The following is a 16,010-nucleotide window of genomic DNA, read 5'->3' on the forward strand; positions in this document are numbered from 1 at the left end:
TCTACTAAGTCTATCCCCTTCAGTACCTTGAATGTTTTGATCATGTCCCCTCTCAATCTCCTCTGTTTGAGGGAGAAGAGGCCCAGTTTCTCTAATCTTTTGCTGTACGGCAGTTCTTCCAAACCCTTAACCATCTTCGTCGCTCTTCTCTAGACTCTTTCGAGTAGTACCATATCCTTCTTCATATACGGGGACCAGTGCTGTATGCAGTACTCCAGGTGAGGGCGCACCATGGCCCATTACAGCGGCACGATAACTTTCTACGATCTGTTCATAATCCCCTTCTTTATCATTCCTAGCATTCTGTTTGCCCTTTTCAACACTGCTGCACATTGCACGGACGGCTTCATTGACTTGTCAGTCAGAACTCCCAAGTTTCTTTCCAGGGGGGGGGGGTCTCTCCAAGTACTGCCCCAGACATCCTGTTTCTGTGCATGAGATTTTTGTTATCGACATGTAGCACTTTACACTTGTTCACGTTGAACCTCATCTGCCATGTTGATGCCCATTCCTCGAGCTTGATTATGTCACATTGCAGATCTTCGCAATCCCCCTGTGACTTCACTACTCTGAATAACATTGTATCATCTGCAAATTTAATCACCTCGCTCGTCGTACCTATGTCCAGATCATTTATAAAGATGTTGAATAGCACGGGTCCAAGCACCGAGCCCTGCGACACCCCACTGGTGACGCTCTTCCAGTCCAAGTATTGTCCATTTACCCCCACTCTGTTCCCTATGCTCCAGCCAGTTTCACCCTCAATTCCATGGCTCACAATTTTCTAAAGAAGTCGTTCATGCGGAACCTTGTCAAACGCCTTCTGAAAGTTCAGGTATACAATGTCGACTGGGTTGCCCTTGTCTATCTGCCTGTTTACTCCCTCAAAGGAGTGCAGCAAGTTCGTCAAAAAAGATCTTCCTTTGCTGAAACCGTGCTGGCTGATCCTCATCAGACCGCGTCCGTCAAGGTGGTCAATGATGCGATCCTTTATAAGCGCCTCTACCATCTTTCCTGGTACCGAGGTCAGACTCATTGGTCTTTAGTTTCCCGGGTCTCCCCTCTAACCTTTTATGAAGATCGGTGTCCAGCTATGGTCCCTTTTAGTTCCTTGATGACCCTCGGATGGATGCCATCCGGTCCTGGAGATTTATCACTCTTAAGCCTATCAATCTGCCTGCATACCTCTTCTAGACTGACCGTTAACCCTGTCAGTTTCCCATTTTCACTTCCAGCATATAGCCTGATGGGTTCCGTAATGCTATGTATATCCTCTTCAGTAAATACAGGCGCAAAAAATGTGTTCAGTCTGTCAGCTTTGTCCTCCTTCAGCGTTCCCTTTATTTCATGGTCATCCAACGGTCCCACCGCTTCCTTCACGGATCGTTTCCCCTTGATATATCGCAAGAACGGCTTGAAGTTTTTCGCCTCCTTGGCTATTTTTTCCTTGTAGTCTCTTCTGGCCCTTTTTACTGCCTTGTGGCACCTGCATTGATGTTGTTTCTGCTTATTCCAGTTTTTGTCCGTTTTTGATCTTTTCCATTCCTTAAACGAAGTTTTGTTTTGTCTCTGATCGCTTATTTAACCTCTACAGTGAGCCATGATGGTTCTTTATTCTTTTTCCTCTTTGATCCCTTGTTGATACGCGGTATATATAGATTTTGTGCCTCGGTGACCGTATCCTTGAAAAGAGACCAAGCTTGCTCTAGCGTCTTTGCAGTGCTTATCCTCTTTTTAATCTTCTTCCCCACCATGGCGTTTCATCCCATCATAGTTCCCTTTTCGGAAGTTTAGCGCCATGACTGTCATTCTGGACCGATGTTTTGCCCCTATTTCCAAGTTGAAGCGGATCATATTGTGATCGCTGTTTCCCAGCGTCCCTTCTACTTCTGCATCCTGTGCCGATCCCCGCAGTCCATTTAGAATTAAGTCCAGATTTGTGTTTCCTCTCTTGTTTTCCTTGACAAGTTGTTCCTGGAAGCAATCTCCTACAGCATCCAGGAACTTGGTCTCTCTAGCATAGCCGGAGGTGCCTAGGTTCCATTCTATTCCCAGATAGTTGAAGTAGCCATGATAACTGCGTTGCCTCCTTTGCAGATATGTTTAATCTCATCCGTCATTTCTCCATCAATTTCTTCAGACTGCCCTGGGAGTCGGTAGTAAATGCCTATCCTCATTTCCGGTCCATTTGTTCCCGGAATTTTGACCCATAGAGACTCTAACTTATCCGTCTGTTGTCGACCGAGAGAGAGAGTTGATGGTTCGGGAACCGGTATACCCAGAGGATACCGTGCAAGAAGATAGCGGGTAAGACTCACCGGATCTCAGGCAAGACAGATCTAAAGGGGCACAAGAGGGAAGGAATTGCAAGAAAGGAACAGACCACAAACTCAAGTGTATGTACATTAACGCAAGGAGCCTAAGGAACAAGATGGGGGAATTAGAAGTTATGACACAAAAAGATAACTTTGACATCGGCATCACGGAAACATGGTGGACCGAAGAAAACATCTGGGACACTGTGCTACCGGGATACAAACTATACCGCAGAAACAGAGTGGGTCAGAAAGGTGGGGGCGTTGCTCTATATCTCAAAGAGGGACTCGAATCTACTGGAGAGAACACGCCTGCAATGACGAATAAGTTAGAGTCTCTATGGGTCCAAATTCCGTGAGACAATGGATTGGAAATGAAGATCGGCATCTACTATCGACCCCCAGGGCAGTCCAAAGAAATGGATGAAGAAATGATAGATGAGATCAAGCGCAACTGCAAGGGAGGCAACACAGTTATCATGGGTGATTTCAACTATCCTGGAATAGACTGGAACCTAGGCACCTCCAGCTGCAGTAGGGAGACCAAGTTCCTGGATGCTGTAGGAGATTGCTTCCAGGAACAACTTGTCAAGGAAAACACAAGAGGAAATGCAATTCTGGACTTAATTCTAAATGGCTACGAGGACAGGCGCAAGATGTAGAAGTGAAGGGGTCGTGGGAACCAATGATCACAATATGATCTGCTTCAACATGGATGCAGGGGCGAAACATCGATCCAGAACGACGGCCACGGCACTGAACTTCCGAAAAGGGAATTACAAAGGGATGAGACTAATGTTGGGGAAGAAGATCAAGAAGAGGATAAACACTAAAAACACTAGAGCAGGCATGGTCCCTTTTTAAGGACACGGTCACCGAGGCACAAAATCTATACATACCGCATATCAACAAAGGATCCAAGAAGAAAAAGAACAAAGAACCAGCGTCGCTCACTGTAGCGGTGAAGGAAGCGATCAGAGACAAGTAGACTTCATTTAAGGAATGGAAAAGGTCAAAAATGGATGAAAACTGGAAAAAGCACAAACAGCGTCAACGCAGGTGCCATAAAGCGGTAAAAGGGGCCAAAAGAGACTACGAGGAAGAAATAGCCAAGGAGGCGAAAAACTTCAAGCAGTTCTTTTGATATATTAATGGGAAACGACCCACAAAGGAAGCGGTGGGACCGTTGGATGATCATGAAATAAAGGGAGTGCTAAAGGAGGACAAAGCCATCGCCGATAAACTGAACACATTTTTTTGCATCTGTATTTACCAAAGAGGATATACACAACATACTTGAACCCAACAGGAGGCAAAGACGGGAAATTGACAAGGTTGACAGTCAGTCTAGAAGAAGTATGCAGGCAGATTGATAGGCTTAAGAGCGACAAATCCCCGGGACTGGATGACATCCATCCAAGGATCATTAAGGAACTTTAAGGGACTATAGCTGAACTGCTTCAACTAATAGCCAATCTGTTGATCAAATCAGGAAAGATTCCGGAAAACTGGAAAGTGGCGAATCTTACGACGATCTTCAAAAAAGTTTCGAGGGGAGATCCGGGAAACTACAGACCGGTGAGTCAAACCTCGGTACCGGGAAAGATAGTAGAGGTGCTGATACAAGACCGCATCATTGATCACCTTGACGGACACAATCGGATGAGGACCAGTCAGCACGGTTTCAGCAAAGGACGATCTTGCTTGATGAACTTGCTGCACTTCTTCGAAGGAGTAAACAGGCAGATAGACAAGGGTGACCCGATCGACATTATATATCTGGATTTTCAGAAGGGGTTTGACAAGGTTCCACATGAACGACTATTTCAGAAAATTGAGAGCCATCGAATAGAAGGTGAAATACTCACATGGATTAAGAACTGGCTAGCAGAGAAGAAACAGAGAGTGGGTGTAAATTGACAATACTCGGACTGGAAGAACCAGTGGGGTGCCGCAGGGCTCGGTGCTTGGACCCGTGCTCTTCAACATTTTCATAAACAATCTGGAAATGGGTACGACAAGTGAGGTGATTAAATTTGCAGGGGGGATTGTGAAGATCTGCAACGCGATATAACCACGCGCGAAAAATGGGCAGCAACATGGCAAATGAGGTTCAACATGGATAAGTGTAAGGTAATGGATGTCGGTATCAAAAATCCCAAACACGAATACAAGATGTCCGGGGCGGTACTTGGAGAGACCCCCCAGGAAAGAGACTTGGGAATATTGGGCGACAAGTCAATGAAGCCGTCTGCGCAATGTGCGGTGGTGGCAAAAAAGGCGAACAGAATGCTAGGAATGATTAAAAAGGGGATCATGAACAGATCGGAGAAGGTTATCATGCCACTGTACTGGCCATGGTACGCCCTCACCTGGAATACTGCGTTCAACACTGGAAGAAAGACACGGTACTACTCAAAAGGATCCAGAGAAGAGTAATTAAAATGGTCAAGGGATAGGAGGAGTTGCCGTACAGTGAGAGATTAGAGAAGCTTGGCCTCTTTTCCCTTGAAAAGAGGAGACTAAGAGGGGACATGATCGAAATGTTCAAGATAATGAACGGAATAGACTTAATAGATAAAGACAGGTTGTTCACCCTCTCCAAGTTAGAGAGAATGAGAGGGCACTCTTTAAAGTTAAAAGGGGATAGATTCCGTACAAATGTAAGGAAGTTCTTCTTCACCAAGAGGGTGGTAGAGAACTGGCATGCTCTTCCGGAGTCTGTCATAAGGGAAAACACCCTCCAGGGATTCAAGAAAAGGTTGGATAAGTTCCTGCTGAATCAGAACGAACGCAAGTAGGGCTGGTCTCAGTTAAAGCGCTGTTCTTTGACCTGGGGGCCGCCGCGTGAGCAGACTGCTGGGCACGATGGACCACTGGTCTGATCCAGCAATGACTGTTCTTATGTTCTAATTAGCAATCCTCTTTGTTCATCCCATGCTTTTTAAAATTCCATCGCAGTTTTCCTCTCTACCACCTCCTTTGGGAGGGCATTCCAGGCATCCACCACCAACTCTGTGAAAAAGAATTTCATAACATTACTCTTAATTCTACCACTCCTCAACCTCAATTTATGTCCTCTATTTTATTTATTTATTTTTAAAATTTATATACCATTTAAAACTAAATGGTTTACATACAGAATGTTAAAATGACAAAATAAAAGCAAATATATAATAAAATAGGTTTTACCAATTTCCCTTCTATGGAAAATATTTGGTCCTATATTAACACTTTTCAAATATTTAAATGTCTGTATCATATCACCCCTGTCCCTCCTCTCCAGAGTACACATGTTGAGGTCTTCTAGTCTCTTCCTTTTTTTGATGCAAACCCCCTACCATTTTTGTTGCTTTCCTCTGGACCGCGTAAGTCTTTTTATATTCTTGACCAGATATGGCCTCCAAAACTGAACAATACTGTGTTCTCCCCAGAAATTTTTCCAGCCGGGTGGCATGAAAAAGTAGCCGGGTGGGGCGGGATGGGGAAATTTGGTGGTGGGGAAAATTAACTCCCTCTTTTACTAAGGTGCGCTAGCATTTTTAGCACGTGCAAACCCCTGTGCTATGTGGGAAAACTAACGCCAGTTCAATGCTGGCGTTAGCATCTAGTGCACGTGGCAATTCTCTGCGCACTAAGCGCACGCTAAAACCACTATTGTAACTTAGTAAAAGGAGCCCTAAATGTGTACTATTTTTATTAGTTAATTATTATTATTATTTTCCAATGCTCAATATGACTTCCTTTTTTAAGGTTTGACACCGGTTCCAGAATATTTTTACTAAATTTAAGAAGTATTTGCCCTCTTTCAAATGGTATAGAGGTTAAAAAAAAGGAAAGGTGTTAATGAAGTCATTAGGTTCAATCTAGCCATTTATTTCTGCATGAATTTAAACAACTAAAAAAAAAAAAAAAAGATAAATATAGCTGATCCAGTCATAAAAGAAATGGCTCTACAGCAAGGCTGCCCACACTTTTTGGGCTTGCGAGCTACTTTTAAAATGACCAAGTCAAAATGATCTACCAACAATAAAATAATAAAAAAAAAAACAATCCACAAAGCACAGTGTACGCAGAGAAAATGTTAATTATCATTTATATTCCGCAGGTTTTCAAAGAGGTCAAGGCAGATGATTTTATGCAATGTCACCTCAGGAACAACTATACAAAAATAGACAAATATACCCCTCCCTTTTTACTAAATCGCAATAGCGGTTTTTAGAGCAGGGAGATGCGCTGAATGCCCTGCGCTGCTCTCGATGTTCATAGGCTCCCTGTGCTAAAAACCGCTATTGTGATTTAATAAAAGGGGGCCATAGTGCAAAATATAGACAGCAGATATAAATTCTCAAAACAGACATATTTTGATCACTAAACTGAAAATAAAATCATTTCTCCCACAATTGGACATGCTTAGTTAAGTCAGCTCTAAGGCTGCTTTAACTGTAAGGCGCCTGAATCTAAAGCTATATGCTACCATTCTGTAATGGAACCTGGGAGCCCATTTATTGCTATAGAATAGGCGTTCCCTGTACAGTCTCAGGGTGCCTACGAGATAGAACCCACTTGGAGAATTGCCCCTTATTTTTTAAGGATTATAAAAACAGAAGCAATAATGTGAAAAACAAAATTTGTGAACCATTATTTAAAGGATACTCAGAAAAAATATTGTTTTCCCTTAGCTTAAATGAAATAAATATATTCCTATCCATTATTTGACTATAGCTAAGTGCAAAAGAACATTAGCTCGAAAAACCTCATAGAGCTGCAGTGAAATAGAAAAGTGATTTCGTTTTACTGTAATTTCTGCATTAAGTGGATTTGCACACCCCAAGCTCCTTAAATCCTGATGCACTTCTAGCTTTTCCTGATTCAGACTTTGCAAGATTAATAAATGGACCATCCTTCTGCCTGCCAGTTAAAAGGATGAAAAACAAATGCCTATAAAGTTCAAATCACAGCTTGACTAAACTTGAACTTTCTTGATTTCATTCTTTCTGGCTGACCACTTTATCTTCCACAATAGGCACCAAGGTTGCTTGGATCGGAGCTTTAAAAGAGCAAGCAGAATCGGGTCCGATGTCCATGCATTTGTTTTTCTTAAATGGTATACCACTACACTTGCTGCTTTTACTTGCTTCGGGCCTTCCTCGTTGCCGGATCCTGCCTACTTTCTGTTTCCGTGAAGGCAGGACCCGGCAGCGAAGAAGGCCTGAAGCAAGTAAAAGCAGCAAGTTGTAAGCTTCCCTCCAGGGCTATATCGTGTGCGTGCTGGCTTCCCTTCTCTTCCCTCCGAAACCGGAAGTAGTGTCCCGGGGAGGGGGGGGGGGGAAGAGAAGGGAAGCTGGCATGCACACGATAGAGCCCCAGAGGGAAGCTTACAACTTGCTGCTTTTGCTTGCTTCGGGCCTTCCTCACTGCCGGGTCCTGCCTTCACAGAAACAGAAAGTAGGCAGGTCCCGGCAACGAGGAAGGGCTGAAGCAAGTAAAAGCATGCTGGCAAAAAAAAAAAAGGCAGGCGTCAAACAAAATTTTTGGTGGCGAGTCAGCCCGGGAAGGAGCATCGACGGTAGCAGCAGGATTCGCTGGCGGTCATCTAAATTAGCTGGGCGCAGCGCCCGGCTATAAGGCCCTGGGGAGAACACTACAATATGAAAAGGTTTCACCTTATTTTCTGATTTTATTTTATTAACCTTTAAACTGGACTAAGCATTACAACACTACTTCACCCTAATTTTTTTTTTTTTTTTAATTTCTATCTTTGTTTGCTAGTCATGTAATTTTTCTAATCTTGTCAGTATCAATCTCTGGTTATTGTTTTCCTATCATTTCTTAGCTCTTTTTCATGGTTTGTTTATTTTCTGTCTTCCTCTCATCTTTATTTGTTCTTCTACACCCATTTCTGACCCTGATCTTTTTCTTTGTGGGGTTTTTTCTGTTTTTCTGACTCTGTCCATTTTTATTTAATTCATTCTTCCTATCCATTTTTTTCACTGCACCTACTTACAGCCTTCCATATCTTGCCTTCACACAGGCTCTCACATTCCCCCTGCCTTGCAGCAGCATCCTCTCTCTCTCTCTCTCTCTCTCTCTCTCTCTCTCTCTGTCCCTGCCTTGCAGCATCCCTCCCTCTCTCTCCTCCTGCCCTGCAGCACCTCGCCCTGCCCTCCTTCTGTTACTTTCCTTCTCCCTGGCCTGCAGCATCCCTCTTTCTATCACTCTCCCTCTGCCCTACAGCATGTCCTGTATTCTGCCATATCAAGAATTATCCTGTCTGCGTGTCTTGTTTCCCCATCTAGCATTTCCCCACCCCTCTCTGTGTATCTTCTCCCCATCCAATGCTACCCCATCTGTCTCACTGTATTTCATCCCCCTTCCAGTATTACCCCACCTCTCTTTTCTCCCCATTCAGCATTACCCTGCATCTCTGTCTCTTCTCTCCCATCTTGCATTATTATGCCTCTCAGGCCCAGATGCATTAAAGCCAAGGATTGTCTCTAAACCTGTTTTTAACAGCTTTAACGATGTTCGCATTTGCCGACTTGATGCAGAAAACAATTTTCTGCACATTCGCTCATTACCCGATCCAACCATACAAATAACCTAATTAATATTAAAATGCCATGTAAACTAGTAGAGCGATTAATGCTCTTACATGGCTTCCCGATGCACTAAAAAAAGTGATTGCTCTTTAGTGATCCAAAAAAGCGACTGGTCAAGACCTCTTTAACCTTTTATTTTTTATGGGCACAGATGCTGTGCATGTTTCACATGTACAATATCTGTCCCATTAGAAAAAAAGAAAAAAACCCACACCACTGCCAATGATGGCCCTCCCCAACGAAGGCACTATGAACTGAACAGGCACTATGAACTGAACAGCCCCCCCCCCGATGCCAGTGAAAATGGCAGGAGGAATGCCCACTTCCTCCTGCCATGTCGAATCCCCCCTCACCGCGAAAGAAAATTGGTAGGAGGGATGCCCACTCCCTCCTCAAGTTTCAAGTTTTATTAAAATTTGATAAAACACTAATCATAAATACTAAGCGTTTGACAATTAAAATTAAAAAGGGGAACAATCAATGGACTAATTAAGACACAACTTTACTTACATGAAAACAACAGGAAAGTGGGGAGAAATACAATTTTAAAAGGAGAGAATACAATTAAGGTTAATACAAAAGGGAAATAGGAGAAATCATATTGATGTTGTATATGAGTAGGAACAGAATGTGGCAAGGGAGGAGCCAGAGATCAATTAGCAATCATAAGTGTCTTTAAATAAGAAGCTTTTAAGGTTGCCCTTAAATTTATCTAGATTTTGCTCCGCCCTTAAATATGATGGTAACGAATTCCATATTGTAGGGGCTAAAGTTGCAAATGAAGAGGCCCTACGGGTACTAATGAATTTTAGGGATGGGACATGAAAAAGGTGCTGTGATGCGGATCTTAAAGGTCTCAAAGGTTCGTGAGGAATAAGATACTTATGAATAAAAGGAGGTTCCTTGGTGTTTATAGTTTTAAAGGAGATTAAGGCAGTTTTATAAGTTATACGGTGGTAGATTGGTAACCAGTGTGCATTTTTTAACAGAGAAGTGACGTGATCCAATTTTTTCTTGTTTGTTATAATTTTTATTGTAGTGTTTTGTATTAATTGTAAATGTCGGATGTCTTTTTGGCAGATTCCTTTAAGTAAGGAATTGTAGTAATCGAGTTTGGAAATTATGAGGGAGTGAATTAAAATGTTAAGAGACTGAGGATCAAGAATGTTAGCTAAGGATTTAATCATTCTGAGTTTCCAAAAGCAATTCTTGACAACTGCACTAATCTGTTACCTTTTAGTGTTGGAAGGAGGAGGGAAGCACAACTCCTAAATGGTGGGCCTTCCCTCCTCGGTGCATCACGTGATGCATGGGGAGGGGCCTTAGGCATCAGAGCAAATCAGGGCCTTGGGCTCATCCCCACGCATCACATGATGCACCAAGTAAGGAAAGCCCGCCATTTAGGATCGATAGATCTTGAAGGAGGAGGGACCTTGCTTCTCTCCTCCTAACGTTAAAAGGTACTGGGGGGTAGGGTTCGGGGGAGAATTCGGTGGCAAGAGGAAATGGATATCCCTCCAGCCTTTTTTTTTTGGGGGGGGAGAGGAGTAGGGGATGTTTGGGGAGGTGCCTTGCATGGGAATGGGCCTTCCTGTATCGCTGCCACGCGGGGGCAAGGGAAAGTAGGGAGTTGCATTGGCAGGAGGGAGTGGGCATCCCTCTTACCTTTTTGGGGGTGAGGGTGAGGGTAGGGAATGGTTTGAGGGTTGCTTTTTATAATGGGGTGGATATTGTGCATGTGTACCCACTTTATTACAGAATCTGCGCCCATTTAAAAAAAAAAAAAGTTTCCTGCCCCAAACAGCTGAGTGGCAAGAGGCTGCTTTTGGTGCTTCCCCTGCCTCTCAGCTATTCAGGGTTTCCTTACCAGTGCTCAGTTGGAGGCCAAGTCAGGGATTACGACGAATATCCGTGTGAATTGTTTGCAGGCAAACTTTTTAGTGCATCGATAGCTTTTTTTGAATCGGCCAAAAAATCAGATCGGAGAGACCCAAATGTCTTTCCGATCCTCTTTATTGCATCTAGCCCTCAAGTCTTTTCTTCCCAGCCAGCATTATCCCACCTATTTCTCTTTATGTTCTCCATTATTATGACATTTTCTCTCTTTCTTTTCCTCCATGCACTCTTGTCAGCTTCGCATTCAGTATTACACTGCCTCACTGTTCATTTTACTTAGCAGTGACCACAAATGTGAGAGCTTGTATCTTCTCGGATTGGACTTGGAATTTTAGTTAGTCATTTTCCATTGTGGGACTCCTGATGTAGGCAATCTAGCCTAAATACGAGTTCATGATCTGCTACATGTGTTCATGAGTCGATTGTTTACATGGATTTTATGTTTGGTTGGTAATAAAGTGGGTTTTGAAGACCAGGTGCATTCTGCTATTGGACCTTGTGGTTAGTTGTGCAGAGGTGATCGTCTCCATCTTTGGCTGCCAGCTCACTGTGTGTCACTTCTCCTCCAGCCAGTATTATTCCAACTATTTATCTCTGTCTCTTCTCCATCATTATCAGTTCTCTCTGTTTCTTCTCCATCATTACCCCTCTCTCTGTCTATCAGCATTACCCCATTCTCTCTTTTTCTATGACTCTTCTCCCCCATCTAGCATTACTTCTAGAGCCACCTGTTTCTCTCTGTGGCTCTTGCTCTAACCCCCCCCATCTATCATCACCCTCTTTTTCTCTCTTCTTCCTCCTGCCTGCTCACTGGTTCACTCATACTCTTATTGAATTCCCTTGATGTAAGCTGGAATTGTCAGTGGAGGCGTAGTCTGTCCTTGTCCCTATGAGCTCTGTCCGCATCCATGCTCTGTCCTCGGGTATCACTAGCTCTGTCAGTCATGCACCTCACAGGAAGTTTACATTAGAAGGGTGTGACTGGCAGAGAGTGGCAGTGCATGTAGGAAACTGGTCCTTCTTGTCTTCACATGATTATTACTGATGTTGCTGACCTTGGAGGACGATGGACCCTGCTGTGATAGTAGTGGAACTTGGGAGAGAGGGGAATTTCACAGGTGGGGCTGGGGAGGCTTAGTTTCCACAATACTCTTATATGAAGTGCCTATGTTCTCTCCCTCAGTTCTTTCCCCTTTGACACTGAAGATTTCCCTGTTCGTTTAGTGGCAGGACAGGATCAATTCCTGGATTTTTCTCTCCAATTGCCAGCCTGGGTTCAACTGGTAGATCAGACCCCTAGCAGTTTTGTCTTGCAATGCCAGAAGGAAGCAAGTCTACTTAGGCACCTACTATAACTTATTTTTGAGCATATCTGTGATCTAAGAGTTCTCATTGGCTGTTCCTTAACAAGCCTACCTGCTTTGAGTAAAGTATCTCCCATTATAATGTATATTGGACTTCTGTATTTCCCCTTCAGAATCCTCAATATTTCAGAGGCAAAAGATGGTAAGTTTTGTTTTTTTTCTGATTTTCCACAAGCCAGACAGAATGGCTTTACTTCTTTCTGCCTTTGCAGGGCAGAGTAGTTTGATCGCTAGTTCAACTTAGTCAAGTTCCTAAGTTTTTTAATATGTATTTTCATTCTAATGTTGTGTTGTCCACTTTGAACCTAGTGTTTGGGTGAAAACAGAATAAAAATGCCATTGTTCTTTTGTCTTCATTTATTTATTTGCAGATCATCTTCTGTGCTCTTTCCTATGATTTTACATTCTCAGAGATTAGACAGTGAGTTGAAGTGCCCACTTAATCTAAAGCAGGGTCCGGTGAGTAAAAGATTTATAATTAGGATTTCTGATCCTAAGGATTCATAAATTGTAAGTTCCAGTGTGTAATTTTCAAGATAATGAGGTGCTTTAGGAGGGTGTTCAGTGTTCTCCCCAGAAATTTTTTCCAGCCGGGTGGCATGAAAAAGTAGCCGGGTGGGGCGGGGCGGGGAAATTTGGTAGTGGGGAAAATTAAATGTATACTATTTTTATTAGTTAATTATTATTATTTTCCAATGCTCGATATGACTTCCTTTTTTAAGGTTTGACACTTGTGCCAGAATATTTTTACTAAATTTAAGAAGTATCCAATTCTAGAAGTGAATAATTAGATATTCACCCTCTTTCAAATAGTATAGAGGTTTAAAAAAGGGAAATGCGTTAATGAAGTCATTAGGTTCAATCTAACCATTTATTTCTGCATGAATTTAAACAACTAAAAAAAAAAGATAAATATAGCTCATCCAGTCATACAAGAAATGGCTGTACAACACCTCTAATAATGTTTTGATCACTAGGTTCCTTCCTGAGGTCTTACTGAGGATATGAAATAGATGCTATCCCCACTTCCAGACCTCTTCCACATAATTTATGGAGAGGGCCTTGAAGGGCACCTGTGTGATTGATCTTTATCTGCTTCTTTTTTATTTTGCTATAGTGCAAAGTAAGAGCTAGGGCAAAACAGTATAGGTAAAGATGCAGGTAATAATTAGCAATGTATTAAAAATATTTTATTTTTATTTGCTTATAATGTCATTTGAAAGATGCTTGATGATAATACAACTTTAATTTAATTCTTTATAATGTGTGTGTCTGTGTGTAGGGGGAGACAACACCTACGTCAACAGTAAAGTTAGAATAGGGTCATTAAATCCAGTGGTGTACCTAGTATATATGACAGCCAGTGCTAATCATTTTTTTAACAACCCCCTCCTCTATATAAAAAAAGATATTTTTAGTAATAATCCATGAGTCACACAATAAGGGTGCATCTAGGAAAAGGCAGCATCTTAAACACTGCAGTGAGCACTAGAACACCAACACACGCATTGTAAAACTAAACAAACCAGATCCTACGCAGTCAATTGATCCTGTACAATCATTGCTAACAGAAAGCCATGTCCCTTTTATACACACAGACAGATACACCCTCGCCCAATATGGAATAATCACAAACTAAAAATAGAAATATGTAGACAAAAGTTAAACTGAACCAAGAAACCAGACTCTGCATACAATGCAACGCGACAGAAATAGTGACACATGTCCCCTAATACTGTGCAAAATATAAAGACAGTAGATATAAATTTGAAAAAAACTTCTACATAACAGTCACCACTTTACAAATTAACAAATAGAAATAAAATAATGAGAAATATGAAAATACAATTTTATTGGACTAATCCATTTTTCAATTAGCTTTCAGAGGCCAAATCTTTCTTTAAGACAGTACAGTATACAGCTGTTATGGTATCCTGTCCTGACCTGAGGAAAGGGGTTTATTCCCCCCCAAAATTGCCTTATTTCCATTTCCTATTGATAAATTTTAATCAATACAGTTACAATACTGCTTGATTCTACATAAAGGAACAAAAATATTTTTTTTCTACCTTTTGTCGTTTCGGCTTTAGTCATCTTCTCTTCACTCTCTTTCTATTCAGCATTTGTCCTTGCTCCCTTCCATGCAACATCTGTCCTCTCTCTCTTTGCCCCTTCCACCAGCCTCTACCCTTTCTCTACCCCTTGCATCCACTGTCCACCCTTTCTGCCTTTTCCATCCAGTGTCTGCCCTCTCTCTGTTCCATATGGTATCTTCCCTCTTTCTATGTCCCTTCAATAAACTCTATATCCTGTGCCCTTTCTCTCCTTTGTACATGATTTATTTCAGCTTCAACCCCTCTCCATTTTTTGTCTCCACCCCTCCCCTATGCTCTGGCATCTCTCTCTTCTCCTTTCCTTCCTTCCTTCCCACTCCACCCCATGGTCTGACATCTCTATCTCCTTCCCTTCTCTCCCCCCTCTCCAGTATCTGCCTCCTGTCTTTCCCCTTTGGTCCAGGCCTCTCTCTTTCTCTCCATCTCTTCTGTGAGGAGATCATGTTGATCTTGAACACTGAATAATTCTTCCACATTCTCCATATCACTGTACTGTAGACTGGTCCAGCAGACTGCTTTGGCACTATTACATGGGTAATAGTAAATTCATTATGCATCAGCTTTCCACACAGAATGCCACAAGTCTCTATTTCTTGTACTGTGTTTACATCTGCCAGCAGCAGAAACTTGTGAGACAGATCCCTTGGCAATACTACACTTCGGAGCCCTTTGACCATCTGGTTCTGTATGGCTGCAGGCTTTAAAGCTCTGTTTACTGGAAGAGACTGTCCAGCATACATAGTTGCATCACTCTTAAGGATCTGATCAGAGATTACATTAGACAAGGTGGTATTTTTAGGCATGGAAAAACAGGACATGTTCTCCTCAATCTGCTCAGATGCCTTCAAATGCCCTTTAATGTTCGTCTGATCTCGGGCTAAATCTTGCCTCCTGAGCTGATCTTCAAAGGAGAGCGGAGTGAGAGCCATATCGGCAGTGAGATCCGTTTTGGGCCGCATGTTGTGCGGGGCTGGACTAAGGCAAGTCAGCAACGGAAGGAAGCTTACAACTCGCTGTTCTTGCTTGCTTCGGGCCTTCCTCGTTGCCAGGTCCTGCCTTCACGGAAACAGGAAGTAGGCAGGACCCGCAGCGAGGAAAGCCCGAAGCAAGCAAGAGCAAGTTGTAAGCTGACCTGTCTCCTATAGCGAACCCATGCTCCGGGGCGTGTGCATGCCGACTTCCACCCTCAGGACGTGACTTCCGGTTTCGGAGGGAAGCGGCATGCACGTTAGAGCCCCGAAGCATGGGTTCAAGTCGCTTGCTGGCGTTAAAAACTTTTTTTAAAAAAAAAGTCAGGCTCCTGCGATTCAGGCTGTGCCGAGTCAGCCCGGTAAATCTCCAAGCCGGTGAGAAGGTTTTTTAAAAAAAATGTTGAGCAGAAGGCGACAGCAGCAGCAGGATTGCGATCGAAATTACAGCCAGGCGCTCATCTAAATTAGCTGGCGGAGCGCCCGGCTGAAAGGCCCTGGGGAGAACACTGGGTGTTAAAAATCTGTAAACTTTAAACAATACAATGTCTTTTTATACTGTTAAAAATGTAAAATTGGTATACACACATTCTCTCTATCCCCAACAGTCATACATAGAGAATGACACAGGGACAAAGTCTGTCCCTATCCCTATCAGCTCTGTCCCCATGCACTCTTTTCCCAACCTTGCCCCCTCCCTGAAAACTCTGTCTCATTCTCCGCCCTGCCCTATTCCCACAAACTTGGTATG

At 42.9% G+C, this 16,010-nt stretch overlaps 1 protein-coding gene across 1 annotated transcript in view; it reads left to right on the top strand.

Moving 5' to 3' along the window:
* TSNAXIP1 (translin associated factor X interacting protein 1) overlaps nt 1-16,010 on the top strand; it is a 1,372,321-nt gene that overhangs the window by 93,134 nt on the left and 1,263,177 nt on the right. Inside the window, exon 2 of the mRNA XM_033941585.1 lies at nt 12,549-12,636. Coding sequence (XP_033797476.1) covers nt 12,549-12,636 — 88 coding nt within the window. The remainder of the gene's footprint in view (nt 1-12,548; nt 12,637-16,010) is intronic.

The sequence above is a fragment of the Geotrypetes seraphini genome, chromosome 4 (genome assembly GCF_902459505.1).
Source record: "Geotrypetes seraphini chromosome 4, aGeoSer1.1, whole genome shotgun sequence".
NCBI classification, from domain to species: domain Eukaryota; kingdom Metazoa; phylum Chordata; class Amphibia; order Gymnophiona; family Dermophiidae; genus Geotrypetes; species Geotrypetes seraphini.